This window comes from Halichondria panicea, chromosome 13 (genome assembly GCF_963675165.1).
Source record: "Halichondria panicea chromosome 13, odHalPani1.1, whole genome shotgun sequence".
NCBI classification, from domain to species: Eukaryota; Metazoa; Porifera; class Demospongiae; order Suberitida; family Halichondriidae; genus Halichondria; species Halichondria panicea.
Window position 1 is genome coordinate 2,092,600 of NC_087389.1, and position 27,616 is coordinate 2,120,215.

Here is a 27,616-nt window from a genome sequence, read left to right on the forward strand (position 1 = left end):
TAAACTTCACAAAAAGAGGGTGGGGCTGTGTTGAGTAAATGTACCGTCACATGATCAGAGAGTACGTAATTATATAAAATTATGAACCCCTTGGCCACTTTTGCCTTCTAATTATCTCTAGTTTAATATTTGACTCTACTCCATGATCCAAGGGTAAGTAAGATATGTCACCTGTTACTAACTTAAATCGCATCTTCCTCTTTTACCATTAATTTTAATATGCTTTCCATTTTAGCTGATAATCTAGTATCATGGCCAAGAAGTTCAAGTCTATCTCGTCACTACTCGATGAGCTCGACAAGCTCCTGTACGAATGTCGCTGGAAGGAGATCGAAGCAATTCTTAAAAAGACGAAAAAGAAAGTTACAATTCCCAATGCATTTAACTGTTTTCTTGGAGGACTGGAACTCGTCGAGAATCACTTACTTGGACCAGAAGCACTTACTCAAGAACAGAACACAAGTGTCAGCTCTGTACATCCCGACACAGCTCTGCTAGAAGCTGAGTCTAAGCTGAAACAGTGTATAAGCCTCTGCCAACCAGGCCACGATGCCTCCCTCCAGCAACTAGCCAAGATCAAACTGGGGCAACTGCTCTGTCTTAGAGGTGACTATGAAGAGGCTCTGGTTGCCCTGTTACAAGAGGTTCAAAATACAGTCGATTTGTCGCTGCTTCACAACTGCAAAGTACTACTCGAAGGCCACCTGTATGTTGCTCTGTGTAAAGAAGAAATAGCGAAAGGAAATGCTGATCAATACACGATCCTCCAAGCAATCAGTGCTTACGAAGAAGCTGTTCGCATCTCTCTCAATTTGATGCTCAAAGCCAAATCTGTCACCGGTGTTACCATTCTTCACCACCCTGCTGCCCTGAAGGCACTCTCTGTGTCCATAGAACGAGCCCCTCTCCTTGCCATGCAGATGAATGCACGAAACCGAGCTATTGACATTTACCGACAAGTCTTGCAGTTCACAGACGAATCTCTCGAGGACATCCGACTCCTGTGTGCCACCAGCCTCGCCTCACTGCTCGTATTCCACACATCTCCGTCTTCTTTTGTTGCTCCGACTGTCAGCTCTCACACATCCTCCTTCACACCCTCAAACCACCAAGAAGAGATGATGCTTGTCTCGTTTCTTGCCAAATCACTGACAGATTCGTGGACAGTACGCAAGATCGATCCTATTCCAACTCCGTCCGTTATCTTCGACCTCGTCCTACTAGCCCTTCATGATGTGAAACTCCACGGGAATTTAATTCAGGTCATGGAAGACGGAATGCGATTTGCCTGTGATATGCCCCATCTATGGCTTCAATTTGCCCTCACTTTGGTTTCCTGTGGTCAGGACATGCAAGCAATGGCCGTCTTCCATGAATGTATTAGTCTATCTCCGAGTGACCCCCTGGTGCTTTGTACAGCTGCCAAATTTGCGGTGGAAAAAGCCGACAACCCTCAACTGGGTATAAAATGGGCAAGTCAAGCTAAAGAAGTTGCAAGTGGTCATTTTCTCGAGCCAAGGAGCGAATTTCTTCTGGGACAAGGCTACACTGCTCTTTCTGACAGGGAATTATCGTCAAGAAAACGTGGGGAACTACACAAGCAGAGTTTGGTGCATTTGAAACGTGCATGTGAACTGGATTCACAGAATGTCGATTTTTCGTTTCACCTTGCCTTAGGATTGGCCGAATCTAGAGATCTTGCATCTGCAAATACTGAGCTCCATCGGTCGTTGAAACTGAACACGGGTCATACTAGTTGTCTACACCTCCTGGCTCTGATACTCTCTGCTCAGAAGAAGTTTGTGGAAGCTCTCAAGGTGTGTGATTTTGCTCTGCAGAAACAACCTGAGAATTTCGGACTCCTTGAATGTAAGACCAAACTAGAAATGATTGCCGTCAACACTCACCAAGCTCTCAAAACTTGCAAGCATGCTCTTCAGATATGGCAAAAACTGTTCTCCCAAGACACGTCAGGACTGATTGGAATAGTGACTCAAGACCAGCACTCGCTTTTCGAAACACCCCTTGCCCCTTTCGAAAGAACCTCTCCCAACGATTATAACCCTGACCTTGCCTCCGATGCTGGCTCGTCTCACTTCAGTACAGTGGACACTCCTATCAACCAACAAAACTTATTGCAAGCAAGAATCTGGTGTACAATAGCTGAGGTGTATGTAAGTGCGGGCAAGATCAAAGACGCCTCATCTTGTGTACGAGAAGCCCAGTATCTGGCCCCTCATTTATCGTCGGTTTTGGTAACTCACGGTCGAATTCTTGAAATTGAAAAACAGCCACAGCAGTCACTAGACCAGTACCGCAATGCTCTCTCTCTTCAACCTAACAACTCGATAACTCTCACTCTAATCGGTCAACTGTTACATCACCTAGGAGACCATGCCGAAGCTGAAAAGTACCTTCGAGAAGCCACTACAATTGATCAACTCAATCACGAGGCCTGGTATTGGCTTGGAAAAGTATTTGCCACTCAAAAGGAAAGTGACAAGAGTGCGAACTGTTTTAAGACTGCTCTCGAGTTTGAGAACACTTCACCAATCCAACCATTTTCTGCTGTACTATCTTCTTTTGTGCCTGCTACGTAGTGTTAACATTGTGTGACTAGTAAAGACTCTCTATAGGTTTTTTTGTAGATTGTGCAGGTAAAATTAATGTGAATATTTATTGGACCATTATTTAAATGTGTGGCAAAATCGTGTTTGTGGTAAAAATCGTTAATGAATTTGTGATATCAATGTGGTGGGAAGCCTTTACCCATAATAATTATCAGAAGCATAGTTATGAGGAAGTTATTACTATTTCATGTTGAAAGGAATAATGACAGTCAGGGGTAATATATTAATAGTGATGATCTAGCTATAATAACATACACAGTAGTTTCTTCCCTGCTAAACACCTAATGCCATACAGCACATGATCTCCTCAACACATTTGCTGTCTTCGCTGCACTTCTTGTACATCCCCGTCACATGATAACCTTCCAGGTTGCACCTGTGCAAACCAGTATCCATAGCGGTTGTTCCATAGTCCTTGTAACAGTGCTCATAAACAACAGAGCTCAAGGGAGGCTTGCAGCACTTTACTTTCCAGATGTAATGTCCTAGCGTGTAAGGTCGTATTGTGATGAGGAAACTCTTTAAGAACATGCCCCGAGGACAAGAAAACCATCCCTCACTGATCAACGTATCTTGCCAGTTCCACCACTCGATTTCAACACAATCTTCTTTAAGAATGGCTGGGGGACTGTCAGTGTGACCTGTGAAAATAGAGCCGGAAGGACAGCAATTGATTCCTGTGAGAACTGCAGTTGCGCCATTTCCTGAGATTTGGTTTGTGTGGTAGAAGCCAGAAGCGTAGTAGCCTAGTTCTTCACAGCCTATCCAGTCAACGTAGAAGAAACGAAGTCCTGTCGACCCACTCATGTCCTTGTTGTAGCAGGTTGGTAGATTGTGCGACTCGGTAGTATTTATTGAGCATACGGACGGACCAAGTTGTAAGCAAGTGTCATTATAGTATACCGAGTTCCATGTATCTGCTCCTTCAGTATGCTCACAGTAATCGAGTAAAGCCATTGTGGAATAGTTGGAGAGCTTGGGGTGTTCGAAAATAATTGGAAAGTTATACTTTTTCTTCTGTGTAGTCGAAACGGTTGTGTGTTCATCGGTCATGAACTGTTTGAGTTCGTCAGCCAGCTCCACCATAGAGTCTTCTTCATCCTTTTCTCTGTCATCTACGCCTCGTTTATTTCTCTGTTCACTATCGTGGACAGTCTTAACACACTTTCCTAGACTAGGGTTCTCCAAAAAATCATCAGCACATACCCAATGCTGTCGACCGTATCCAGAGCGGCAATGCATAAGCACCAATAAATCTGTTTCAAAAAAGTTCATAGGGACATTTAGGGCTTCTAGAGCTGTTAGACATAAGAATGTTCCAAGATGAAGAAGAGAGCCATCTCTTGTCCATTGCCAGAACTGATCTCGGCTTTCTGGCCAGCATTCAGTGAGCGATACATAGTAGAACCCAGTGTAGTCGTGCTGGTCCATTATGGGAGCGGTCCAATCGGTGGTTCTGTTTGAGACATCGAGGCAAGTATGGGTTTGTGAGTTCAGTATTAGAAATGAGTCTTTAGGTATCGCATTTGTGAAATTCACATTCTCACCCTCAATACTTCTGGTCACTGCAAATGGGAAGAGGAATTATGTACATGGACTACTAGCTACTACCAGGAGCTACTACTGAATCACCTACTAAAATAATGTACATACCGTATAACCAACATTTTTGCGAGGTGCAACATTTTGCGTTATTCGAGGGCAGGGCAGTAAACGCGAAAAATAAAACTGGGAGAAACTCGTATGCACAGTATTTCACAGCAGAGCTCTTGGTGGGTGTGTTTTCCTGGCATTTAAACGCGCATATCACAACCGCGAAAAGTTATTTTCTTTTGAGGGCTCTCGAGCCAAATAGGGAAAATTTGCACCTGCAAAAATGTTCCTACTATACTGTAATCATTAATGTAAATTGGATGGAGCAAAGATACATGTAAGACACTGTTGTATCTGTGCAACGGACGGAATGTGCATGCTTGTAAGTATAGGTTACATGTAAGTACATGCAAGTACCTTCACAGTTGTACAGGAGGTTGGTGAGTTTAATGTCCAGTGGACTGAGGCTCTTCCTTTGTCCCATCACCTTTACATTAGGATTCAAAGCAACAATCGTCAGCTCATCGTTTCTTGAAAAAGCCTATAGAATAATATGATTTCATTATTAAATTTTTATCGTTTTAACTACTGTAGTTAGGATTGACAGAGCGTCAGGAAAATGTTTAGCAATGTTAGTTTTTAAGCCCGTAATGCAATAATTACATGTATGAACAAACAAGAAGTTGAACACGTACATTTTCTGGATAATGCATGATACTTTCGTAGTCGTAGGGTAGTGAGAAACTCTTCACTTCTGATCGGCTGTACTTGTAGAAGCTCTCGTACGCATCAGGCTCGATATTATGCCACAAGATTCTAATGTATTGATCGCGGTCTGGTCGAGACTGTTCATGCCAGTGTCCAATTGCATGGCCCAACTCGTGATTCACCACCCCGTCCAGCTTGCAGTAAGACCTCACCCCTCTGCCCAGAGACAGCAACTGCATTCCTCCCTGCATGCCCACGTACGACCAACAGCTAAAAGAAAAGAGAAGGAAGGTCCCAACAAAAAACAACAAAAACAATGTCCTACTATCATAAAAATGAAAGACGGATTCAAACCAGTGATCTCCTGTTTTTAATTGACAGATGCCTTAGCCAACTAAGCTGCAAGACCACACATGCATAACGTCAAACACGATAAATCATTGTGTTAGGCGACACAAACAAAATCACCTGCTTCTCAGGCCTCTTCTTCAAAATTTGATCTGGCGTAAAGCTGACATCATAGTGCATAAAAAAACGTCAAGGTTGTTATGTTTATTGTTTTACTTTATAAAAAGGAGCAAGCGCAGGGTCAAAAAACTTGGCCTTATCCACCAAGGGAAGCAAATTAAGCATAGACTAATTTCCTCACCCATCACGTTCAGCAAACTGAATGTAGTCGATGTCATTTTCCCCTCTGGGAACAAACTGGAGACAGGTGTGTTGCATCCAGTGATCCATCCCTTTCAATGCTGCCATTCTTCCAGCAGAACCTGAAAATTATTATAAATGTAGTGATTTGCAAGGGCCAAGACCAGTGGGTCAACCCTAGCTCGCAGTGTTCATGCTAAAAAATCCACGCTATCATCTGTATTTGAGAACTCACTGACTGATGATTCAAAAACGTATGGGATACGTCCCTCAGGCCAAAGATAGTCGCTGTTCACTCCAGCTGTTTTACGCTCTCTATGCAGCATCCCCTCCTCAGAGTTGTGTTCAGGTTCAACCAGCCCGTTGCTCTCTAGCACAGTCTTCACAGTGCGACTGTTTTTGACTATGTCCATCTCAAACAGCCAGCTGTACAGTTCAGGAGATAACTCTGCAGAAAGGGAGGGGGATTGGATGCATGCATGCCTCCGTTTAGATTTTCAGGCACTCGTTAGAGACTTACGTTCGTAAGTGTGGTAGATGAGGTCCCCTGCAGTGAGCAGCTCCGGGTCAATGGTAGCAGACCTCTTGCGATCTTCTTCAGTCTCTTGAGTAAACACATCATCAATGGCATGCCCATCTCTAGGGAGAAAGTTATCTTCTCCAGGTTGCTGAGCCTTGACAGGGAAAGCTGCTACTGTGGACAGCTGAATGATTATGATTATGGATAGAGTGCAAATGCACAAAGGAGCCTTCATTTCTTCTGAGAGTCACACTACTATACAGAAGCAAAAACAGAGACTGAAAGTGCCAGTGTTTGATATGTTACTATATGAAGCAGTGAGAAGGAAATGTTACCAATGCATGCATCACGTACTAAAGCCATATTGTTTTACCAGTATAGTATCTAAAAAGAAAAGTGTAACTAGCGCATCATAACTACTATTGGTACGTTGAACCCCAACAAGGGTGTCGTAGCATGTGAAAATAAAAACATAAGTACAGCAATGCTGAATGGTAGAAATACAACACACAATAACACAAAATACCTACCTGTTGGCACAAATCATTTGAAGTGTCATAAAAAACAGTAAATAATTAGTTCAGTTCATGTTCTCTATTCTTGCAGCATGGTGGGGGCACTGGAAGGGGAGATATGAAATTGATGATATGTAGTGATTCAATAGCCTTGGAAGACTCAAAATGGCAGCAAACTTTTAAGAATTTTGTAAGTCGTTGCTCTATAAAAGTGAAGAAACACTTTTTTGTGATTAGACAATCAAGTCACAGGCACTGAATGTTAGTTGGCAGTGAGGCTTACATTTTGAAAAAAATCACATGTAGACGCTGTTACACAACAAAACTCACATCTTGTCTTTAGTCCTTTGCCAAAGTTTCTCGTGGAGATCATCATGAGTATATATGTGGACATGACACACAGTAGTCCACAAGCACCTGTACAGGATAATGTCTCATTGTTGTCTTACAACTTTTGTAGAATAGTAACAATGAGATATGCATGTGAACACTTGTAACAAGTTCCCAAATCACGACAACTGTACTTACACAAAACTAGTATTAACGAAGCATCAATAATGAAATAGGCCACGTCTGGTGGGTTGCCATTGAGGTAGTACTCTGTGTACTCTTTCTCGTACTGCTTCCACTGAACTGCCACCTGAAATTAAGCAGAACAAAATTAATATAATAGCAAGGGGGTAGTGAATAAACACAGGCCTGCTTACATTGGCGATCTTGTAAACATAGAAGCCCATGCCTGGTGTGACCAAGAAGAACCACGCAACAGAGAGAGGCATCAACTCCCACACCACCTGAGAAGTGAAATCGTGAACTCATGATCTGAAAAGCTTGTAACAGTTAGACTTACGGTGACCCATCCCAGGTAGGACACTACCATCATATAAACCAGCAGTATTGGTACTCCCACCTTCTCCCATAGAGTAATAAATTGGCCAGCTTTGGCCCAAGAGAGGACCAAAACATTTACCTATAATTATGAAGAAATAAAACTCTGTTTTTTAATTAGTGATGAAGTCACCAAGATTTGTAGGTTGAATCGCTGAATGATAATCAATAACGAGCGAGAGTGGTACGCCCCTGAAGAGATTTTAAAGTGTAGGCATTGAAAGCAATTAAGTATAACTGTAGCACTCATGAATATTTTTGAGATAGCATGCTATACAATTTCAAAGCTACACACCGCTCACTTGTGAGTGACTGGTTGCTGCCTATGGTGTTGAGCACTAGATAACCCATCCTGTACTGCACCACAAATGCCAGTACAATGTTCTGAGGGCCCAATACAATCACCAGTACTAAACGAACCTTCGCATGGGGAAAGAATATGTAGATACAGCTAAATTGAAGGTGACACACAACGACTTGATGGTTCAAAAGCTAGCTGGATGCACTTGATGGTCTTTGCATATAAGGAAACTATAATTCAACATTACAGCACTCACAAGTCTGTAGATGTCCCCTTGGTTACCCTCCAGTGAATAATCCACGATCACATAGACCATTATAATGAAGATGCCCACTGCAAACCCTATCATCTCAAACGGCCGCTCACGAAGGATGCCATCATAGCAATAAACTGCTGAGAAACCTGTAACACATCGTGGCTGTTAAAATTGATGGGAGAAACCTGAAATAGCACATTGTTGATAATCGGGAGAAACCTGAAATAGCACATTGTTGATAATCTTCAGTATCCATAGGATAATATCAGGGGCGTAGGCAGAAATTTCAAGAAGGGAGTCTTAGCTAGACTGTTAAAACGGACAGGAGCACACTCCTTAGTCATACAAAGTTGCCAATAGTGATAAGCACACCTCTAGGCAATCAGATGTGGGGCTAAATATTTTTATAAGCTAACAGTTCCCCCTCCAAATTCACAAGTATGCACGCTTACCAATGTTTACAAGCAACAGGATTGCAAAAATATAGTTGTTGAGACAGGTCCAGATATTACAGTCACTCGCAGTATCATTATTCCCTACACTGTCAGTCCACCCATACTCCCCCGGCACTCCAATTGGTTGAAAACTGCCAAGGTACGTCACTCCACTGTCACTCGAGTCTGTGAAGTTGTAGAATGAGTTGTGGACACTGACGAGCCTCTCTATAGAGATACCCAGGAGACCAAGGAGTGTGACTGTTGCCATGATGATAAACACCCATTCCACCCATCGGAGTCTCTTCACATTGCGAACCTGTGACCGCGTGTACGTGTACGTGTATGTAGTGTGCATAATTTATATAGATCTATTATTAGACACATAAACTCTTGTTAATAGACATTATAGAATGTGTACGTGTGTGGTTCTTTGTGTATAAGATTTCAAGATTTCAAGGTTTCAAGGTGAAATCTATATCTAGTACATGTAGAGTCCTTTGATCCCTCAGTAACATGAGCAAGGTGCTCAGCTCACCTCTAGCTCTCCAAACACAGTTTTCTTGGCTAGTGTATGGCTTCTCTCCTCCTCTTCCGTGTTTATTAAGCCCCTGAAATTATCCTGAACACTATGGGCTAATAGTGAAGTGGTCTCCCTTTCCCTGGTCACCATTGCAACAATTCTCTTGCAGCTAGCTAGCTAGCTACGTACGTACGTACGTACATGTATGTACATTATTACTATAAGCGGCCTGGATTCGAAGCTAACTTCCAACAATTAATTAACCAGGTTATCTTTTTGAGGCACTCAATTTTCGCAGATTGCCCAAACCATGTACCCAGGAGCACATTACAGAATGTAATGGCTCCTGCCCAAACCCAGGAGCAGATTACAGAGTCTGTAATCTGATTCTCCTGCCCAAACTCAAACCAAAAATGACCACACCCCTACAGTAGAGAGGTTTCAACACCAGACGTAATACATGTATAAACCGATTTTCGAGGCACTAAATTTCGTGTTTTATAATTATAGATTTAGACAAAAAGTCAAGCACAAGAGTCAAGTGTTCATTAGTTCATCACTTAATGGTACTCGCCGTGGCAACCACTTATGCATTGGAGGGTGAACTGGAGAAAAACAAGAGCATTGACATAAAACTTATTACGTCGGGCACGAAGAAAATTACCCTAGATTCATAGCTGGGATAGTTTTCTGGGACACACATCTTATAATAATTATATGACTGTACTATACTATAATAAGCACCTCCATACACTGGAGCTATAAGGACATACACTTAAGTAATAACCTATGGAATGCAGAACACTTTCTGTGTTAGGTATAGCCATTACACTAAGCTTACTTTTGTCTTTAAGACCTTTCGTAAAGTTAACGAGAGACAGGGTCATGAAGAGCACCAGTATAGCCAGCATCACCAATCCAGAGGCACCTGAAACACATGCATGTGAGCGCAATCAGGAGCAGATGGAGCGTCTTACTATATGCAGTATTGCGGATTCACTATACTGTCTTAATCACATTTAATGTGCTAGTGCTCTGTACACGCGTTTGATCTAATAATAGTGAATATCATTAAGAAATGTTAGCAGCACTTAGCGGTTTCACATATATGGCATAATTTGTACATATATAGTTAGCCGATACAGAATCCGCGTAAGTAAGACGCTCCATCCCCTCATCTTCTCCTGGCGCAATAAATCCACAAAAATATCAACTGTTTATAGCTCTAAACTCCTACTCTTTATTACATGTAGCTTGTGGGGAATGCTTACGTATTCAGTTGGAGATTATATTTGTCTGCAGTGTTCGAACACACAATGGGCACACAAACATAACTGACTGGATTGTTCAAAACTACTATAGATTAAAAGATCACATGCAAAAATATCCTAAAGTTTACCCCTCCACACTAAAGTAGTACTATAATGTACAATGTGAAACCTTGCGAGGATGGTTTTAAGACAACAGTCAATGAGCTCACACATCCCTATTAAGCAAAGCCTTACATGCTAACAGAAGCACGACTCCGATGTACTTGGTGTCCACCACAGCTGGGAAAAGGTCACGTCTGTACTCATCGTATATAGTATTGTATTTCCCACCAAAGTTGAGGCTGACCTGTGATTCGACCAGACGTAAAGGATGCACAACATAGTTCAACAGTCAAGCACTCACCTTGATCAGTTTATAGAGATAGTAAACTCCACAAGGAGAAATTAGTGGATACCAAATATATGACAGCAACTTAATCTCCCACAAAATCTATAAGGAACGAGTTTCATGTAAAATCAATTCAACGCAAGTTGAGAGTCGCTCTTACAGTGATGGCTCCCAGTAGAGAGACACAGAAGGTATAGACAAGGAGTAATGGGAGGACCACCTTCTCCCATTTGTCCAGAAGATTTCCATCCTGAGCCCAGGCAAGGACACATATGCTGCACTGCATGTGAGAGATAATAATTGCGACGTATTAACTATATATTATAGTGTTTCAAACTTACTAGAAGTTCTAGGTGAAACAATTGTAGAGTCTGAAAGAAGGACCTGATTCTATAAGCCCCTGAGGGTAGAGACATAAATGATCATGCATCAAGTGCACCATGTTCAGTGCACTCACTTATGAGGGTAGTGTTGGACCCGATGACGTTCAAAACTAGGTAGCCCATTTTCCACCAGCTCCACAGAGCAAGGAATATGTTCAACGGCCCAAGTACGCAGATCAATACAACTCTGACCTAAGGGGAAATAACATGCAAACATACTGCTAAACAAAGCGAACACTGATATTCATGAGTCACTTGACATAAGGTCAGCTGGATACTACTTGATATTGCACTATTGTTAAAAGTGTACTCAAGGCAGGAAGGAAGGAATACCCGCGGTATAGAGGAAGTTTTAAGCATTCAAATGTAGTTTACCTATAGTCAGTGAAAGATATCAAGGGGCCATGCAGGGCTACTTGACTCACAGTTCTCAAGGGTTGTTCCTCCCAGCCAGTTGCAATAAAGTTGGCAATGATGTAGACTATGATGACAATGGATGCAGCCACATACGCTAAAATCTCAAATGGTCGCTCACGAAGCAAACCGTCAAAGCAATAAAATATGCAAAACCCTGCAAGAGGAACCCCAAACATGTACTCCATTGGCAGATATCAGACCATGCATAAAACGATCTCCTTATACGCACTCACCTATGTTGACCAGGACCATGATGGCATAGATAGAGTCGTTAGTGCATACCCATGACTTGCACTGAACAGGCTGCTGCTCCATGGAGGAGTCATTTATATAGGTGAGATTGATAAAGTTAGCCTCAAAGTAAACGAGTCTCTCTATGGTGACCCCCAGCACAGCTAGGAGCGAGAGAGAGGCCACCACCATAAACACCCACTCTACCCAAGAGATTCGCCTCGGGTTGCGGCACTGAGGGAAAAGTAGATCAAGTGTTGTGCAATTGTTGTCTACACAGCTAACTGATTGAACTGACACGTTGCTACGGAATGGTGTTAGAACTAGCAATAACAGCTCATGCTTAGATTGGCAGTTAAGGTACCTCTCCAATGATAGTTTCTTGAGCAAACTCTATCTTCCGGTTGCTAGAGTCGTGTCTCTGAAAAATGGCCTCATAGTCAACTGCTTTGTTGGGGATTGCACCGGAGCTGTGCTTGAGGGGAGCTTTGTCATCAGACATGGTTGCTATTGCAGGTAGTATCCAGCTAGCTAGCTAAATGATTTGCATTGCATATCATGCAGACACTATAGAGACTAGTTGGGCGTGGCCCGACGGGAGCCGATCGAGCCACGCCCAACTAGTCTAGCTAGAGACCACACCTTTTCTACCCTGGAGACATAAAATTATTGGAGGTCAAAGGTAATTGAGAGCACGGCTTTTGAAATTTGTGTTCTCACACGTACACAACATTAACAGTCTCTGTGTACGTGTATGTAGATCTTCGCTACTAGAATCTGCTTAGGCTTATATATTTAGTGTGAGTATATAGAGGCAGGAAGCAAAATGTCTGAAGAGCAACAGAGTCAACACTTGTGGATGGAAGACAAGCTCACAGGTATGTGTACGTGTACGTGTGAAATGATGATCTGTGTTCATACACTTACCTGTTTTCTCCTTATAATAGGAATGGATATGATCGGGGATGAACATTTTGAACCCACTGGTGAACTATATGACTTTCTGACAGAAAGGTAGGCCTTTACTTTTAATATGTCTAGATTTCACCAACCTTCCATGCCGGTCCAGTTGCAGTCCTCCCAAAAACAACAGCTCCTTGATAAGTAGTGCAAGCAGTGCATCGAGTCCAAGCAGCTTTGAGTCTAGCTTTGCCGAGAGCATCCCTGAGCCATCACCTAATACAGAAGGGGCGGAGGGGTGTGTCAAGATGGTGGAAGAACTGCTCTCTCAAAATGTACAGGAGAAACCAGTAGAGCCAATCGATTTCTCTGAACTTGCAACTGAGATGGAGACAGTCGATGGCTCACAGCAGAATACTACTGGTGGCGATGACATTGATGCTGTGTCGACTACTCGCAGTAAATTGAGACAATCGAGGTTGCAAACACCTTCAAAGAGCCTAAAAAACTGTAGCGCTTTCAGCAGTTCTGTAAGTCAAATAATGATGTGTACCCACTGTTACTCCCCAGTAGTCTAGTCGAGGGCTATTATTGTACACGGTGTTATGTTACAGATTTTCAATTGATTCCCCCTCCACTGTGCCTCCTCTACAGCCCATCAAGGATGCCCAGCTGGACTACCTAAAAGAGCTGAGAGACTTTGACACCACAAAGATGGCCTTGTCCAGTCAGAGGGAGTCCCAACTCTCCAGTGGGCGGTCCTCCTCCAACGATACGTACATAGTCTCCCAGAGCAGCAGTGAGGAGAGAGCGTCGTCGGACACAGCTCTTAATGAGTTGGAAAGGTCAGAGACGTCCAGTATGGGCTCTTCAGTTTCTGTGGAGGGTGGCAAGAAGTTAAAGCCACCCAAAACTGGATCTAGCATTGCCCGCAAATCTATTGGAGGGTAGGTTTGATTGTATAACCTAGTGGAACAGTTTTGCATTGTACATGTAATCTGCTAATATAATGACAACATTTATTTTTGTCCCCCATAGTTTAAAATTCACTAAGCCTACTACCAAACCATCCCTGCTACCCTCTAAACCGTTGAATCAATCTAAAAGCCTGCTTCAGCAACCTCTCCGTAAAGTCGGTGTTCCTGCCAACAGAGTCCTTGCAACCAAAAAGAACACTAGCCTCAGAAACCAGGAGAATAAAGGAATCCTATTTGTTACCTCAATTCCACCTTCAAAGGTCACAAAACGAGTTCCTGTAAATAAAAACCGAATTAGAAGGTCCAGCATTCCTAAACCAGTTGCAGTCTCTGAGTTACAGAGGAAGCAACTATCCAAGAACTCGAATGCAACTCGAGTGCTGAAGTCGGCCTCTGTTCCTGTTGTACAGTCCACACCCATCCCCCTGAAAAACAAAGCCATAACTGACACAACACCAAACAGGAGACGATCACTGGCCACTAACAGCCCTCCTATGGGTACTAGAGAGGGTCACAGGGAGGTTGAGCCAAGGATAAAACCTTCCTTCAGGTACATGTACTTTGCTGTGTTGATTTGCTTGTAACACACACACATTCTTTGAACTACATGCACACTGTACGGTAGCTTCATTGTTTTTTTCAGACTATGTAGACTAGGTAGGGGGTTCTCTTTTAACCTACACGTATTGTCCAAGAGCAAATGTACATGTAGGCAACCAGAAAATGTCTCTTTCCAGTCTTAGTTCAATAGAGGGCAGTGCATCTGCTAAAAGGAATGAGACAGCACTCATCCGAGAAGCCGAAACCAGCATTATCAAAACTCCTAAGACTGTGAAAAAGAGAAGGTCTCTACTTCCAACACCAGGAGGAAAAGTGAGTGCGGTTTAGAAGTACCACCTCTGCCTAACTGTACGTGCTTATATGTAAGGTTTGGTATTGCCTGTTGTTGAGCATTTGGTTCTCATATAAACTATATTATGTTTTTGTTCTCGTTGATTCCAGGAGCTAAACATTCTTTCGTTAGACATTGGAACGTCAGATAGGAAGTCACATGACGCTATGCAGCAGCAGTCATCTGCTTCCCCTCACCTTAATGATGACGAACGAGCTATGCCTCCGCCCAAAAGGTCCTCGAAACTACAAGTAAAGGGATATGGACTACAGAAACTCACGGCTGGTTCCAGGAGGATGGTCTTCAAACCCAGGAATGGACCTGCTGTTAGGCCAAAGAAGACTGGACCAGTCAAACCAGTGGTGAGTTTATATTATAGTTACATTGTGTGTGCACTACATCAACATTTACATGTATGTATGGCAGTAAACCTTTGAGAGCCAAATGGTTTATGTTATTTTACTCTTATTTTTTGCAGGTTTCATACCATAGGGAAGACTTTCAGGTACATGTATAATTATAATTATATGCGCTCTACTGTTCTGCTAGCACGTTGTATGTATACTCTTCTGTATAAATAATTAAGTTACTGTGATTGTTGCTTACATGTACAGTACAAGAATTGTACTATAATTTATACGCTTTTGCCATTCAAAAACGATGTTGCCATACATGTACATTTTTTGCTCTGCATAATTATTCCACCTCATTATAATTATACGCACATGACTTTCTATACATGTACATACCTGTATATTTATTTTTATAATATTGTACTGCTCTTTAGATGGTCCCAAAGGTGAGTGGTTCCAAGGTGGTTCACTCCCCACTCAACAAAGAGAATTCCCCCTCCATCCCTCACTCGAAATGGTCACCTGTCAAGAAGAAGAAAGACTATGAGAGGGACGATGCTTGTTTCATGTGCACAAAGAGAACTGTCAAATGAACACCTACCTGACTTAATACCTAGTGTGCAGTCATGTATTGTATACGTTTATCTGTGCACTAACAGGATGTTTGGTCTGAAACTTATAAATTGTGATCTGACATGTACACGTACTATACGTACATACACCTTAAAGTTCTAACTGCATGCGGTATAGTTGATGCGTGGGTCTCAATAGAACTTCTGCAAACCGACAGAATATAATTATGGCGCTCGCTTTAAGATCATAGAAATGTACATTAAAAATGCAGAGGCACAACACGACATGTAACATATGCAGTCATCATTCGCCAGTGCATGCAGTCCTGAGGTGTTAATCTTGCACTCAGGGAACACGGCATCATCCTAGCCTCGAGACCAGCCGTTTGTCAGCAGATTAAGGAACGGCTGGTCTCGAGGCTAGCATCATCCTTGACGTAGGAACATGTCTATGGTTGGGAAAGTCCCCCATGGAAGGGCGGAGACAAAACCATGTGACAAAACAAACCTAAACAACATCTTCATCATTCTTTTAATTTTTATAATACTGTTACTATACTCATCAACTACAGCTTACAATATAAAGAGATCAAGATGTCAAGCAATCTATCCTTGTCTGATGCCCAATCACTACACTTAGACTCTGACAAAGATGAGTTCATAAGCTTAATCAACATTAGCCTAGTAAGTTCAGCTCCAGTTGAAGAAGTACAAGGCGATGATGAACACTTTCTGTCCAGAGGAGCTCAAGAACCTGTATTGACCGTTGGCCAGGATCATGTTGAAAATGAACACCCCAAGTTGTTTGGGGAGATTACTGAATGTGGTGTCAAAACACCCAACCCTCAAGTTGTGGAGGCCGGTTTGGAAAACCTCACCGAAAAAGACATCCAGGAAGTCAACAATAAAGATCAAATGCCAGATGCAGTCTTTCCAACTTTACAACCATCTAACGGGTCTGTTCTAACTGTGGAAAATGTTGATGAGGTGAATTCTGAAGCTCGAGATCCGCAGCTTGTGGTCACTATACAAAACCCAATGCTACTAGAGGGACGAGCGCAGTCACCAGTTTTACCACCACCTGCAGTGTCTATCAAGCACCAAGAAACAAGTAAAATTGGTCAGTGATGCAAGGCTTATATATACCTATTATTGGTTTTATCTAGCTAGTGCGGGGGGGGGGAAGCTTTCCTTCCAAAATACTCATGATTAGCTTACCCCAGAGCATTATAGAGTATGAAACTGTACTACACACAGAATGCTTATACATTTCATAAATTGCATAATTATTCCCCCCCCCCCAACTATGAATTCTAGATGAAACCCTCATAGTAATAGATCTAAGGCTAACCATGGGCCTGGCATGCGGTTAGACACTTACAACGGTCACGTAGCCTTGAGGCATAATTTGGATTTGGTGATGGTCGTCGTGATAATCATAATATTATATGTAACAAATTATAGCATGAAATTCCTTGTGTTGTAAGCAATATACAGGCAGCTCTCCCTCAGGCTTTTGCCTGTGTATATCTCTATCTCCGGTCAGGCTATATCTATTACACAGGTACACCTACTATTATAAACGGGTGCTAATTTAGCCAATTAGCGAATATTTGCAAATAGTTATAAGTTAGCTAGCCCCTCTTTTCCTAACACTCATTCCACCTCATACTTGTGTACATCATAAAATTTTGACGCATATCATTCTAATGAATTTGTTGCAAATCCGCTAAAATTAGTACCCTAAAAACTATTTATGAAAACGCTAAAATTTGAGCCCGTTAATACTAAAGTAGCTGTACATAAGTATATGTATGTCTGTGTATATTGCATGGGGTATACATGATTTTACATGATTGTGTAATGATTATTGTTCACATTTTATTATTTTAGGTGTTCAGGCTCCCAGATTTAAAGCCACTTCTGTCAATTCGAGTGAACTCTCTAGTACTAGTAGTGGACCTTGCTTCAAAATTCTCGAAGTGAAACCTAACCCTACGTTTACAAATAGCCAACAGTCTAATCCCCAAGCAAGGGCTAATGACAGTGTAGATGGCCAATCAAACACAACAACGAAGTTTCCACAACAAGTTGCAGACGCAAACCAGGGAAGCTGGGGTTACATGGACTTACCAAAGATACAACTTCAGTATTGTCGACCAACTCGTACTAATCCTAATGGAGGGGATAGTCTCATTAAACAAGTGGAGGCTGGACAGTTTCCGAAGTATGAATTACTTCACAAAAAACCTGGACACATTCTCTATAGCATTGAGGTGCTTACAGTCATAGTTACATATACTTGTGTATTTAATGGTTTTATATACATAACTATGTATATGTGGTCGATTATACTTTTACTTGATCACACATGCATGCATGTAGGAAGAGGAAGACCTGGTTGCTGGGAAGGACTTCCCACACTTCAAGCCGCAGGAACAACGCAACTCAGAAATATTGGGAAAAGGAGGCAATGGAAAAGTTGTTTCTTTCACATTCAGTAATAAAGAATATGCCGTCAAGGAGGTAAGTGACTATTGTCCAGTATAACATATTTTTACCAGGTCTTAAAATGGTGGTGCTTGCTAATTAATAACTCAGATTGGATTTGCTGGTGTAAAACTTGCAGGACGTAAATGTACATGGAATAGATACAACTTTTAAGTTGCGACTAGAATTTACTGGATGATGGCCGAGAAGGGTAACCCGCCTCCGCCTACCACCACAATGAACCGCGTGTGCGGTTGTTTTTAATGCTCGCGCGCTGGTTAAACAAAGAGCTGCCAACAAATCTTAAGATCAGTCACAAGGTCAAATCATATCTGGATTCTAATTAACGCAAAGTATTCCTTGGCTATTGATGCAGGACATGATTGATTGACCTTTGACCTTTGATCTTGTGCAGACTGATGAGAAAATTTGTTGGCGGTTCTTTGTTTAACCGCGTACGGTTAACAAAACATCTTGCGGCAGTAGGCGGATGCGGCACCCCTCTCGGCCACCGTAAGATTGGATCAAATAATAAGTCTTTCTTTAATATTAGGCCTTCTAGAATGAGTTTGCTTGTAATGCTTATTTTTTTATTATACAGACCCGGTATCGTAAGACCGAACTAAACATTTGGTCCAAACTACAACACCCAAACATCGTCCTTCTTAAAGCCGTGATGATTGGAGAAAAGTACAAAGAGTGCTACCAGTTCATGCCACGGATGTCCGGAGACCTTCGCTCAATTATGACCAAATGTGGTGACCTTCGTACCCTATTAGAACAGCAACCTCAGAATTGGGAAGCTTTTCTTGAAAACACTAAATATATTCTTGCCGGGGTTTCAAAGGGATTGAAGTATTTGGACCAACATGGAATACAGCACAGTGACATCAAAGGTGCATCGTATGAACATTTACACATGCACTGTAGTCGCAAAGTAACGTTCCATACTAATAGCTCACTGTTACCATGTACACCACTTACCGTGTACCGCGAAATTTTCGAGGCACTTATATTTCGTGGAATAGCCTCTAAAAGCATTTTGTTGCACATGCAATGTTTACTGCTTACCGGAAGCCATATGCCTTTAATCTTTGCACGTTATAGCAGATAATTCTATTTTCGTGGACCTAATTGTAGGATTGGTAACCCACGAAATCAGCGAAAATTAAGCCCCTTGAAAATTTCGCGTCATACGGTATACTCCCGCCTCTACACACACACACACAGCTGCCAATGTTCTGGTCCAAAAGGAGTGTAGGTGTCGTACTATTCTCCATTGCGAATGTGATAACAAGTACATCATCAATATATCGGATTTTGACTCAGCAAGGCAAACCGAATTTTTGCGGAAGCCCAACCAGTTCTCTGTCTGTAAGACAAGCATGAGTGATTATCAAATGTTGTTTGTGAACGGCACTAAAGGTCACAGGGCTCCTGAGGTAAGTCATATGACATGTTGTTCACTTACTTACAACAGAGTTTAACGTATCATACATGCATGTAGAACATTTACATGTGTAGGCCACTTGAAAGTTGTTACCCAGCATCCAAAAATTTGATAAGCAAACATTTAGCCACAAGAAGGCTGTTAGTGTCAGAGGGGTGGGGCAACGGGCCAGGATGGCAACAACTCAGAGGAGGTTGGACATCACTTGACTTTTCTGCTAATTAGACATGAAATCCTCACGTGATGTAATCATTACCCACATGGAAGTTCCTGCATTCTACCTTTTTTTTATGACCTTCTCTGGCATTACAACTGTTAGAACACGTATATATCTTACACGTACCTTAACCTATAGTTGAAATTCACTTGACCATGCATCTCGAGTCATAAAAACATCATACTATAGTGTATACCCAGTTACTTAATGCTAAATAAATTATTATGACGGCGCTGATAATAAAACACATAATGAACACGGCATTAATTTATGGAATGGGTCCAATTATGTATGTTTTATGCAGCAATTCAAGCAATGTCCATATGGAGCTGCTGAGTATAAGAAGACGCTGAAGGATGGCAAACCACTCTACGATATGGAAGGTCCATGGTGTGATATCTGGAGTATGGGTGTGATGTTGCTTCAATTAATTCTGGTCAAGGGACTTGCTGTTCGTGAGGTATTTTGTTATACTAAGTTAACGTCTTTATATCAGTCACTTAATCGATACACACATAATGCAAAAATTACTATACTACTTGCCTGCAGGCTGGAATGCTGACTAACTACGAAGGCAACGATATGCATCCCTGTATCGAGCCCATATCTGTAACGGTTTGCCTGAAGGAACTGTTGATGATTTGCTTGGATCAACCCGAGTTGAACCCTCTTGCTAAAGTAGCAAGTAAATGCCTAATAATTGACTGTACAGAGAGGCCTACAGCTGAAGGAATTCTCAACATCATTAATCCTTCCGACTGTAAAGATGGTAGCCATGCGTAGTAGTATAAAGAAGACGCCACTCGATCCTCTATAATTATTTCGTATACTTTAATGAAACATTCATTGCTAAAACAGTAGACTATTAATTTTTACTATTAACTATTAATTTTTACCACATATAGCAATTAACTAAGAATTTGGTAAAGAGCACTTATTATACAACAGTGGTGCAGCAAGAGTTCAGCTATATAACAATGCAATGCACGATAATTATAGCTAGCTAATACTACGGGTACTGAAGCTTCTAACAGCTATAGTCTAGTTGTATCATCAAACGAAAGAATTAAGTGGTCTTTCCTATACACATATTCAGTACTATAGTGAGATCTGTACAAGGGCTATGGCTACACCCAGAATGGTCGCTCCAATATGTATCGTATATATGCTAACAGCACCCCCTGGAGTGCCAACAATTTTTTTATAATCCTCAACACTCCACACAAAATCCCCGACCTTGTTAATACCATCCGGTGCCGCAACGTGTGCACTCTCGTCGTACTCTCGAATGATGACACCCATCCCCTCGAGCTGATGAGACTCAATGTGGCAGTGCATGAACCAGTAGCCGGGATTGTCAGCTTGGAAGGCAATCACAACATAACCTCCAGCCGGGACGATCACAGTGTCCTTTTGGATTTTCATATTTATGTTAGTATTGCTAAAATCTGGTGGCTCTTTTGTAGAATTCCATCGTGGGTTACGGCACAATTCGTTATTGCAGACTACATCACAGTTGCTCTCCAAAAGCATACCAGTACTTTCATTGTATTTCCCATGTTCTACACTAAGTACATTGAATGAATGTCCATGAAGATGAACGGGATGTGAGAACTCTCTATTATTATTATTTTCATATCCCACTGCACTTAGGACAAATATAATGGTTGGAATGTTTTCGCTATCAAACAACGAATTGCCAATTTCCACAACGTAAGTGCATTCACACTTGGTACTATCACTATTTTGATCACATTTTCCACAACCTCTCTGTATGTTTTTATCATTTTCGTATGCGTCCACATACGTCTGGTACGGAGTTACTGGGAGTTTGAAATTTCGGCCATTAATTGCACTAGTGGTCCCACTTCCCTCAAAGCCAAAATTGAAAAATAAAGCAGAACTAGAATTAGCAATGCTCTGAATTTTGGAGGGAAAGAGAGCACTTAGTTCATGGAGATGAATACAGTTCATGTCCGGAGCTTCTCCAAATGGGCAATTAACTACTTTGCATTTATTGCCTGGAGTGCATTGCCTTTTTGAAGTCGAAACACTGCCATACTCAGAAAGACCTTCAACATCAAGCACACCTAGTGCATTATAGTGAAGAATGGCTTCTGCAGCATTTTCAACACCAGTTTCCAATGTTTCTGCTCTAATCCAGTAATTATTCGTAGATTGATCAGCAGTTACGATCACATCGTAGCGTTCTCCAGTGTGCACTATAACATAATCGACATCTTTTACAGGCTTAAAAAAGTGTCCATCTGAAGCTATTACAAGGAGTTTATGTCCATCGATAGAAAATTTGTATGCAAACAAGCTTTGGGCACCAATCAATCGAAAGCGGTATCTTTGATCTTTGACAACATTGAAAATACTAAGTTTACTAGGTGCGAAACTTGAGTCTACTTTGCGGTGTCTCCCTCTTCCATTTATCAACCCAGACCAATATGGTTGTGGGCCAACTTCAATATAATCAGAGCTTCTTGTACGAAGATACAGTGTATTAGCACTTGTGGGAATTTCCCCAACAGGTTTGTTGGGATAAGATCCGAGAGCAGAATGCAGTTGAACAAACAAATTAAGAGAAGATTCCCGTTGCCAGTCAAGAAAAGTCAAAGTGTGTTCTTTTGTCGAATCAGGGAGCGGCACACCTAATAGAGCTGAAACAAGCTTTCTTTTATCGACACTCTCCTGTACAATAAGTGCTCCAAACAAACCGTCAGTCCTCTGAGCACCAGCGTGCGAGTGGTACCAATGTGTCCCGGGAGGAGTGGCCTCAAAAATGTATGTAAACTTTGCACCGGGAACAATAGGAGGCTGCGAAATAAAGGCAACACCATCCATCCAGGAAGATTTGTTTTGATGCATTCCGTGCCAATGGATAGTAATGCCTTCACTTCTTAAATTGTTGGTAACATTGACCATAACAAGTTGTCCTTCTGTAACTACGAGGTCTGGCCCCGGGATACGTCCGTTTACGGCAATGAAGAGACGATAGGTACTTCCATCCACAGTCATTGGCATACTACAACTTCGTAAGGGAAAATCAGACAAGGATAAATGATTATTAATAGAGCAGCGGTGCTGCGAACATTCTGGCAGAGAACGACCATTCATTTCACAATTAATTGATGGTGTGAATGCATTGTTATCCAAATAGTATGTATGTCCTGGTATGCCTCGAGTCACATCACCATTTTGGAGTTCATAACTGGTGAACGTTTGTAGTTCTTCAACATCTAGTTCAAAGGAACACTCAGTGGCACTGGTGCTACATACACACTTCTCTTGTTGATGACCACATCGAACATTTTCAAGTAGACCTTGAGCAAATGTTGATAGTAGAAACATAGCATAAATAGCAAAAAGGAGACGTCTGGACTCCATCCTATATTGCATGTATGTATGTATGTACTGTTTGTGAGCAGAGAATTAAAAAATTATTCATTATAATTATTGTTGTGGTTAAAATTAATGTTTTAAATTATATGCACGGCGACTCTTGAAATACGATGCAGTATAGCAGGAAATGTTCGCTGTTGTAACATTCGCATTTCAATTTCAATGCCAAAAACCACCAACAAGCTTTGTAGACTATATAATTATTATGTGCAAACGTAAAAATATTGGTGCATGCATTGGAGTTTCTCCTTTTCGCGTTCAGAACTGCATGCTCTACCACCTACACTAACACAACATGGCGACCCAACCATGCAGGCCATTCACATTTTGAGGTTAGATCTATAATCACAGTTTTTGATACAATGCAGCGATAATAATTAAGTAACTTACATCAAACAGCAATATACACATGTAATTACCCCATGCAGCTTGCAGTTTATGTTGCAAACAACAATGAAAAGACTACTATAGTCTACAGTATAGATATAATTATTGTACTCACCTTATTTATAGATACCAAAAATGTATCAATATTCTGCATAGATTCTACTTTATATACTGTATAGTGCTGGATCACATGATCTCCAGCCAATCAGCTTATCTAGAAGTAGCCAGGTGACCATGCTTTAAATACTTAATCCACCACACTCAAAGTGCTTTAAGTTGCTGGGATGAGGCTACTTTATACCTCACACTGCCAGGAGTGCATGAATTCATGAACTTCTGATCACACTTATAGCTAGCAGTAAGTGTTTTTAATGTGTACATGAGGATGATGCTACTGCTCTCGTTGAGTAACGGCACAAGCGTAGTGAGTGCATTACGTAACCATGAGCATTATTGCATCATCCAAGTGCACCAGCATTAAAACATGTTGGCTAGCTACAAGCTGTTATCGCACAACTATTCTTCATCATAATTATTTTAAGTCATCCATCTCAAAAGCCGGTGCATGAAGCTATAGGTAGCTTGAATAGGGTCTTCAGCTTCGTGATCAGCACTTAGCTAGCCAACGTTTTTTTTAATGCTGAGTTGATGGATGTCATTGGCTGTAGGTTACATGATCAGCAATAAGTTAGAACACACCTACAATAGTGTTTTAATCTGTGTGGAGGAAGGACTCGATGTTAAATAACGTGATGCTTTTTTACCAATTGAGGCATTGAATGAATATATCCATGCAGGTACAAAACTGGTTTAACAGGTCAAGCTGTCCAAATTGCAGGTTACATGCACGTACACGAAGCTGGAGATTATACATGACATCACTAAAATTCTTTGGAACACACCTAGCCAAAATCATGTGTTTTGATGCTATATAGTGCACTCGGATGGACTCTCGGTTACTATAAGCACTCGGCGCATTGAGTCCATCCTCGATTGGCACACAGATTATAAATTAAAACTTGGCGAGGTGTGCTCTAAATAATCATTGCATGGAATCAATGCACCCACCATAGATATATATAGGCCCATAAAATTTCCAAGCAGACATCTATAGCTGAAATGCATGCATTCTTTATAATATGTAATAACCATGCCTGGCTGTCTCAATTATATTCATGAGGTCAAATTTTTGGGGGTCATGCATGCAAAACTTTTGTAGTTGATATAATAATAATATAGCCAGTTTGTGGATATTATTTTGTGGTTGCTGCGGCAAAGGTATATAGTCAAGGTCGTCTCATTTGTGGGTAAAATATTCGTGCTCAGAAATTCTACATGAAATGTTTGCCCCCTATAAATTACCCATGAAACTGTACACGATGAATAAGTAAGGTATAGCGAATATATATAGGGGACCTGTTACCAAAAGCTGCTGTGAAAGCCAAGACAAGCTTTGCCAATTAGCATGCTTCAGCCAATGTCCTCTACTCTTTCCCCTTCCCTTCCTTTCCCATATTACTCCTATAGGCCTATATATACTGCATGTCTTCCTCTTTCTTTACACATTTTCCCCCACTAACCCCACACTCTACTCTTTCCCCTACTTTTGGGGGTTTCCAAATTAGGAAAGAGACAATCTAGAGCCTCGAAGACTACATTGAAAGTGAAAAATTTACAATGTCTCAACATGGCCAAACGCACATGCATATACCCTATGGTTGCAATAATAAACTGATAGTAATGGAGTACCGATAAAAGAATTATTACTTATAGGTAAATTAATTAAGTTTGGGAATAGATAGAGTATCAAGTTAATAGACAATTAAGTTTCAGAGGAAATTCTGAAGCAAATGGTATTATATATATTTGGGAGAGCCTTTACAATTATACAAGCTAGAACATGCATTAGATTTAGGATGTTCACTTATGAGGTTTGTACATAATTATAATTGTATAGAATGTATGAACCAAAATTACACCCACTAATAATTATAAGTACACAAAAGGGTGCTTTCCCAGGGAATTTTACAAGACAAAAATGGTGCTTTCCCAGGGAAGTTCCAAGCAGGAGTGCTACTAAGTGCCTGCACTTAGAACACCACAAATGTAATTATAACAGATGTTTAGACTTAATTATTACTGGTCTCATTGGCCATGCATGTACAGTTTTGCCTCCTTGGAAACCTTTCATTCCACAAAGAAATGGCACTTTTTCTTTTTCATTAAATTTCTGGCAGCGCTTTTGCCCTTTCCCTGAATAGTTTTCTGGCTGAAGGCTTAATTACTGAGGATCCAATTAAGGAAATTCAACACTGTCAGCATGCTGGTATTATAATTGGATAGATCCCTGCTGAGTGCTGACTCTGTTCTGAGATTTTTCCGATGTGGTTTTCCGATGTGGTTTTCCTTTGATGCTCATGAATACAGGATATACACATTATGGTAAATGTCGTGTATATATATATATAGCAGGTAATTTTCATTGTAATGTTTTCATTGTTATGTAGCCCATAAAATAACCAATACCAACCCATCTTGTTCACGTACTCTTTGTGTTTGAGCGGCGGCTCATCCAACCCTAGCTACTAACCCTAATTTTTCAAAAAAAATGGTTTTCGCACTTGTACACTTTACTTATATAGTTAGCCATGGAGATCTTGAGAATTTGAGTCCAGAATAAGCCTGGACTAAGCAAATGACCCAAAGTCATATCACCTTGTAAAATAGTGTACTACCTCACAGTTGCCATGCAGTATTAACACTGATAAGAGAAGAGTGTCGAACTACTGATACCTCTTCACAAAAACTGTGCACAAAGTAACATGACTCTCATGTGATGAGTATTGTAGTAATCTTCAAGTAAATGTTAACCGTGACAATTTTAGGGGTGTGGTAATTGAATAAAAACAGTTTGCGTTCAACGTTCAGAGCTGCTCACTGCACACTAGCTGATAGGAGACGATCTCTTCACAGAAATCATCTAAATAGAGACAATAGTCGGGTTGATCCTCTTCACTTGCACTGTTTACTCACTGTTAACAAATTCTGTGCGTTGCGCAAACATTGAGAGTTGCTCACGTGCAATTGACAGGATGCCACGTTACTTATTGCGTAGTTGTTGTGTAGAGGTATCGGTAGTTCGACACTCTTCTCCTCTTATAATTATATTCTGGATAATAGTATAGCAATCGTCATCATTACAAACATGAAAATCATTGGTAAATACAGTACTAAGTATAGCCGTCAATCATGATTGTGCTGTTGACACACACACCTTGTTGTTTCCCCGTGAGAGAAAGTGGATGTCCCCGCGGTGATGGACCCAGCTGGCATTCCACACCATGCACATGCATCGCTGAATGTGTTCAACACCTATAGGAGGGATAGCAATACAGTGTGATTGTATACAAATTTAATTATAGGAAACAAGTTCTGCCAAACTTTAAGAACTGTTAAGGAATTTAATATAATTATAGCACAAGCATATACACGATGGTCACAATATCTCACACTTTCATTCTAACAACACACAATATCCTTATATACGTGTGAGCAATGGGCCACTCTACTACAAGGCAGCCCTACACTGGGACACCAGGCCACGTCCCTCACCCAGTCATGGTGAGCCTCCAGTTTCTCACTAAACACGGGCCATGCATCATTCTCATAATGCCTATATAATTACGTGAACAGTGTAGGGGTTGGTAGAATGTATAAATCTATTGATGTGTGAGATCGAGAGTCCCCATGTCAATACAACTCCTTTGATAAAGTAATGAACGAAAGTTAGCTATAGGAAATATAAAGTGACTCAACCCGTACTATATCTTGTATAATTATATAGGTATGCTTCTAGTTCCTCACCTCTAGGTTGTCTTCTCCCCTGTGACCATGCACTCTTCATGCACACCTTCACAGAACTATAGACCTACCCTGCAACAAATAGATCTATCAACACTCAGCACACGAAAAAAACAAAAAAACAGTCATGCATGCTGGCAACAATATTAAAGCAAGGTAGATTCTAATATAATATATGCACATCACTGATGTAACCAAATTATAACCATGCACACTACACATGATGTGTGGAACCATTCTCTAGTATCTATGCATGGTGGAACTAGAATGAAATACAGAGATACATTTCAACTAATGATATACATTTCAATGCACAAGGTACCGTATAGCGGGTAATTTTCGGGGGACAAAATATTCGTGGTTCAGCAATATTGAGACATTTCGTGGGTAATATTTTCGTGGT

The 27,616-nt window shown here is 41.2% G+C and overlaps 7 protein-coding genes across 9 annotated transcripts; 3 read left to right on the forward strand and 4 right to left on the reverse strand.

Moving 5' to 3' along the window:
- Positions 1 to 28: 28 nt before the first annotated feature.
- On the forward strand, positions 29 to 2,713 carry LOC135345928 (tetratricopeptide repeat protein 7B-like). The gene is made up of 2 exons (XM_064543374.1): positions 29 to 153; positions 236 to 2,713. The coding sequence occupies exon 2, from the start codon at positions 252 to 254 to the stop codon at positions 2,598 to 2,600; it is 2,349 nt and encodes a 782-aa protein (XP_064399444.1). The 5' UTR covers positions 29 to 153; positions 236 to 251; the 3' UTR covers positions 2,601 to 2,713.
- Positions 2,714 to 2,813: 100 nt separating this feature from the next.
- Positions 2,814 to 6,411, reverse strand: LOC135345929 (uncharacterized). The gene is made up of 6 exons (XM_064543375.1): positions 6,100 to 6,411; positions 5,815 to 6,027; positions 5,581 to 5,701; positions 4,919 to 5,201; positions 4,641 to 4,764; positions 2,814 to 4,195 (listed from the first exon to the last, which is right to left on the reverse strand). The coding sequence occupies exons 1-6, from the start codon at positions 6,332 to 6,334 to the stop codon at positions 2,904 to 2,906; spliced, it is 2,268 nt and encodes a 755-aa protein (XP_064399445.1). The 5' UTR covers positions 6,335 to 6,411; the 3' UTR covers positions 2,814 to 2,903.
- A 143-nt stretch (positions 6,412 to 6,554) lies between these two features.
- LOC135345931 (uncharacterized) lies at positions 6,555 to 9,262 on the reverse strand. The gene is made up of 10 exons (XM_064543378.1): positions 9,032 to 9,262; positions 8,512 to 8,812; positions 8,060 to 8,205; positions 7,805 to 7,922; positions 7,636 to 7,694; positions 7,465 to 7,584; positions 7,322 to 7,408; positions 7,143 to 7,254; positions 6,945 to 7,031; positions 6,555 to 6,718 (listed from the first exon to the last, which is right to left on the reverse strand). Exons 1-10 carry the CDS (start codon positions 9,164 to 9,166, stop codon positions 6,675 to 6,677), a joined length of 1,209 nt encoding a protein of 402 aa, XP_064399448.1. The 5' UTR covers positions 9,167 to 9,262; the 3' UTR covers positions 6,555 to 6,674.
- A 208-nt stretch (positions 9,263 to 9,470) lies between these two features.
- LOC135345932 (uncharacterized) lies at positions 9,471 to 12,285 on the reverse strand. The gene is made up of 10 exons (XM_064543379.1): positions 12,071 to 12,285; positions 11,709 to 11,940; positions 11,484 to 11,629; positions 11,133 to 11,250; positions 11,017 to 11,075; positions 10,836 to 10,955; positions 10,691 to 10,777; positions 10,522 to 10,633; positions 9,858 to 9,944; positions 9,471 to 9,621 (listed from the first exon to the last, which is right to left on the reverse strand). The coding sequence occupies exons 1-10, from the start codon at positions 12,206 to 12,208 to the stop codon at positions 9,554 to 9,556; spliced, it is 1,167 nt and encodes a 388-aa protein (XP_064399449.1). The 5' UTR covers positions 12,209 to 12,285; the 3' UTR covers positions 9,471 to 9,553.
- Positions 12,286 to 12,361: 76 nt separating this feature from the next.
- On the forward strand, positions 12,362 to 15,517 carry LOC135345930 (uncharacterized). The gene is made up of 9 exons (XM_064543376.1): positions 12,362 to 12,584; positions 12,654 to 12,720; positions 12,776 to 13,136; positions 13,261 to 13,553; positions 13,645 to 14,133; positions 14,321 to 14,456; positions 14,586 to 14,837; positions 14,954 to 14,980; positions 15,263 to 15,517. The coding sequence occupies exons 1-9, from the start codon at positions 12,533 to 12,535 to the stop codon at positions 15,419 to 15,421; spliced, it is 1,836 nt and encodes a 611-aa protein (XP_064399446.1). The 5' UTR covers positions 12,362 to 12,532; the 3' UTR covers positions 15,422 to 15,517.
- A 371-nt stretch (positions 15,518 to 15,888) lies between these two features.
- LOC135345938 (uncharacterized) lies at positions 15,889 to 20,519 on the forward strand. The gene is made up of 7 exons (XM_064543389.1): positions 15,889 to 16,520; positions 17,294 to 17,676; positions 17,786 to 17,926; positions 18,492 to 18,786; positions 19,121 to 19,332; positions 19,862 to 20,017; positions 20,107 to 20,519. The coding sequence occupies exons 1-7, from the start codon at positions 15,995 to 15,997 to the stop codon at positions 20,338 to 20,340; spliced, it is 1,947 nt and encodes a 648-aa protein (XP_064399459.1). The 5' UTR covers positions 15,889 to 15,994; the 3' UTR covers positions 20,341 to 20,519.
- Positions 20,458 to 27,362, reverse strand: LOC135345937 (uncharacterized). 3 transcript variants are annotated; one of them, XM_064543386.1, is made up of 3 exons: positions 27,217 to 27,362; positions 26,627 to 26,724; positions 20,458 to 22,951 (listed from the first exon to the last, which is right to left on the reverse strand). In XM_064543386.1, the coding sequence occupies exons 2-3, from the start codon at positions 26,683 to 26,685 to the stop codon at positions 20,656 to 20,658; spliced, it is 2,355 nt and encodes a 784-aa protein (XP_064399456.1). In that variant the 5' UTR covers positions 26,686 to 26,724; positions 27,217 to 27,362; the 3' UTR covers positions 20,458 to 20,655. The 3 variants fall into 3 exon arrangements, with proteins under 3 accessions (XP_064399456.1, XP_064399458.1, XP_064399455.1); XM_064543388.1 differs by lacking the exons at positions 26,627 to 26,724; positions 27,217 to 27,362 and adding an exon at positions 23,468 to 23,621; XM_064543385.1 differs by lacking the exons at positions 26,627 to 26,724; positions 27,217 to 27,362 and adding an exon at positions 23,468 to 23,520 and having other exon boundaries at positions 20,458 to 22,977.
- Positions 27,363 to 27,616: the final 254 nt, after the last annotated feature.

Bases quoted from the DNA above. Each gene is read 5' to 3' on its own strand.
- LOC135345929 (XM_064543375.1), bottom strand. From the start codon at position 6,334: ATGAAGGCTCCTTTGTGCATTTGCACTCTATCCATAATCATAATCATT. The intron at 5,202-5,580 runs GTGAGGAAATTA...CTTTTCTTTTAG, and splicing joins CAGTTTGCTGAACGTGATGG to CTGTTGGTCGTACGTGGGCA. The intron at 4,196-4,640 runs GTACTTGCATGT...TCCCATTTGCAG, and splicing joins CCTCCTGTACAACTGTGAAG to TGACCAGAAGTATTGAGGGT.
- LOC135345931 (XM_064543378.1), bottom strand. From the start codon at position 9,166: ATGGTGACCAGGGAAAGGGAGACCACTTCACTATTAGCCCATAGTGTT. The intron at 8,206-8,511 runs GTAAGCGTGCAT...GATGTGTTACAG, and splicing joins CCTGTTGCTTGTAAACATTG to GTTTCTCAGCAGTTTATTGC. The intron at 7,695-7,804 runs GTGAGCGGTGTG...AAATCTCTTCAG, and splicing joins CAGCAACCAGTCACTCACAA to GGGCGTACCACTCTCGCTCG.
- LOC135345928 (XM_064543374.1), top strand. From the start codon at position 252: ATGGCCAAGAAGTTCAAGTCTATCTCGTCACTACTCGATGAGCTCGAC.
- LOC135345938 (XM_064543389.1), top strand. From the start codon at position 15,995: ATGTCAAGCAATCTATCCTTGTCTGATGCCCAATCACTACACTTAGAC. The intron at 17,927-18,491 runs GTAAGTGACTAT...TTTATTATACAG, and splicing joins AAGAATATGCCGTCAAGGAG to ACCCGGTATCGTAAGACCGA. The intron at 20,018-20,106 runs GTATTTTGTTAT...ACTTGCCTGCAG, and splicing joins AGGGACTTGCTGTTCGTGAG to GCTGGAATGCTGACTAACTA.
- LOC135345937 (XM_064543385.1), bottom strand. From the start codon at position 23,506: ATGCAGAATATTGATACATTTTTGGTATCTATAAATAAG. The intron at 22,978-23,467 runs GTGAGTACAATA...GCTCACAAACAG, and splicing joins TTTTGGTATCTATAAATAAG to TACATACATACATACATGCA.
- LOC135345930 (XM_064543376.1), top strand. From the start codon at position 12,533: ATGTCTGAAGAGCAACAGAGTCAACACTTGTGGATGGAAGACAAGCTC. The intron at 12,585-12,653 runs GTATGTGTACGT...TCCTTATAATAG, and splicing joins GATGGAAGACAAGCTCACAG to GAATGGATATGATCGGGGAT. The intron at 14,981-15,262 runs GTACATGTATAA...ACTGCTCTTTAG, and splicing joins ACCATAGGGAAGACTTTCAG to ATGGTCCCAAAGGTGAGTGG.
- LOC135345932 (XM_064543379.1), bottom strand. From the start codon at position 12,208: ATGTCTGATGACAAAGCTCCCCTCAAGCACAGCTCCGGTGCAATCCCC. The intron at 10,778-10,835 runs GTAAGAGCGACT...CGTTCCTTATAG, and splicing joins CTCTACTGGGAGCCATCACT to ATTTTGTGGGAGATTAAGTT. The intron at 9,622-9,857 runs GTAAGCTTAGTG...GTTTTTCTCCAG, and splicing joins GAAAGGTCTTAAAGACAAAA to TTCACCCTCCAATGCATAAG.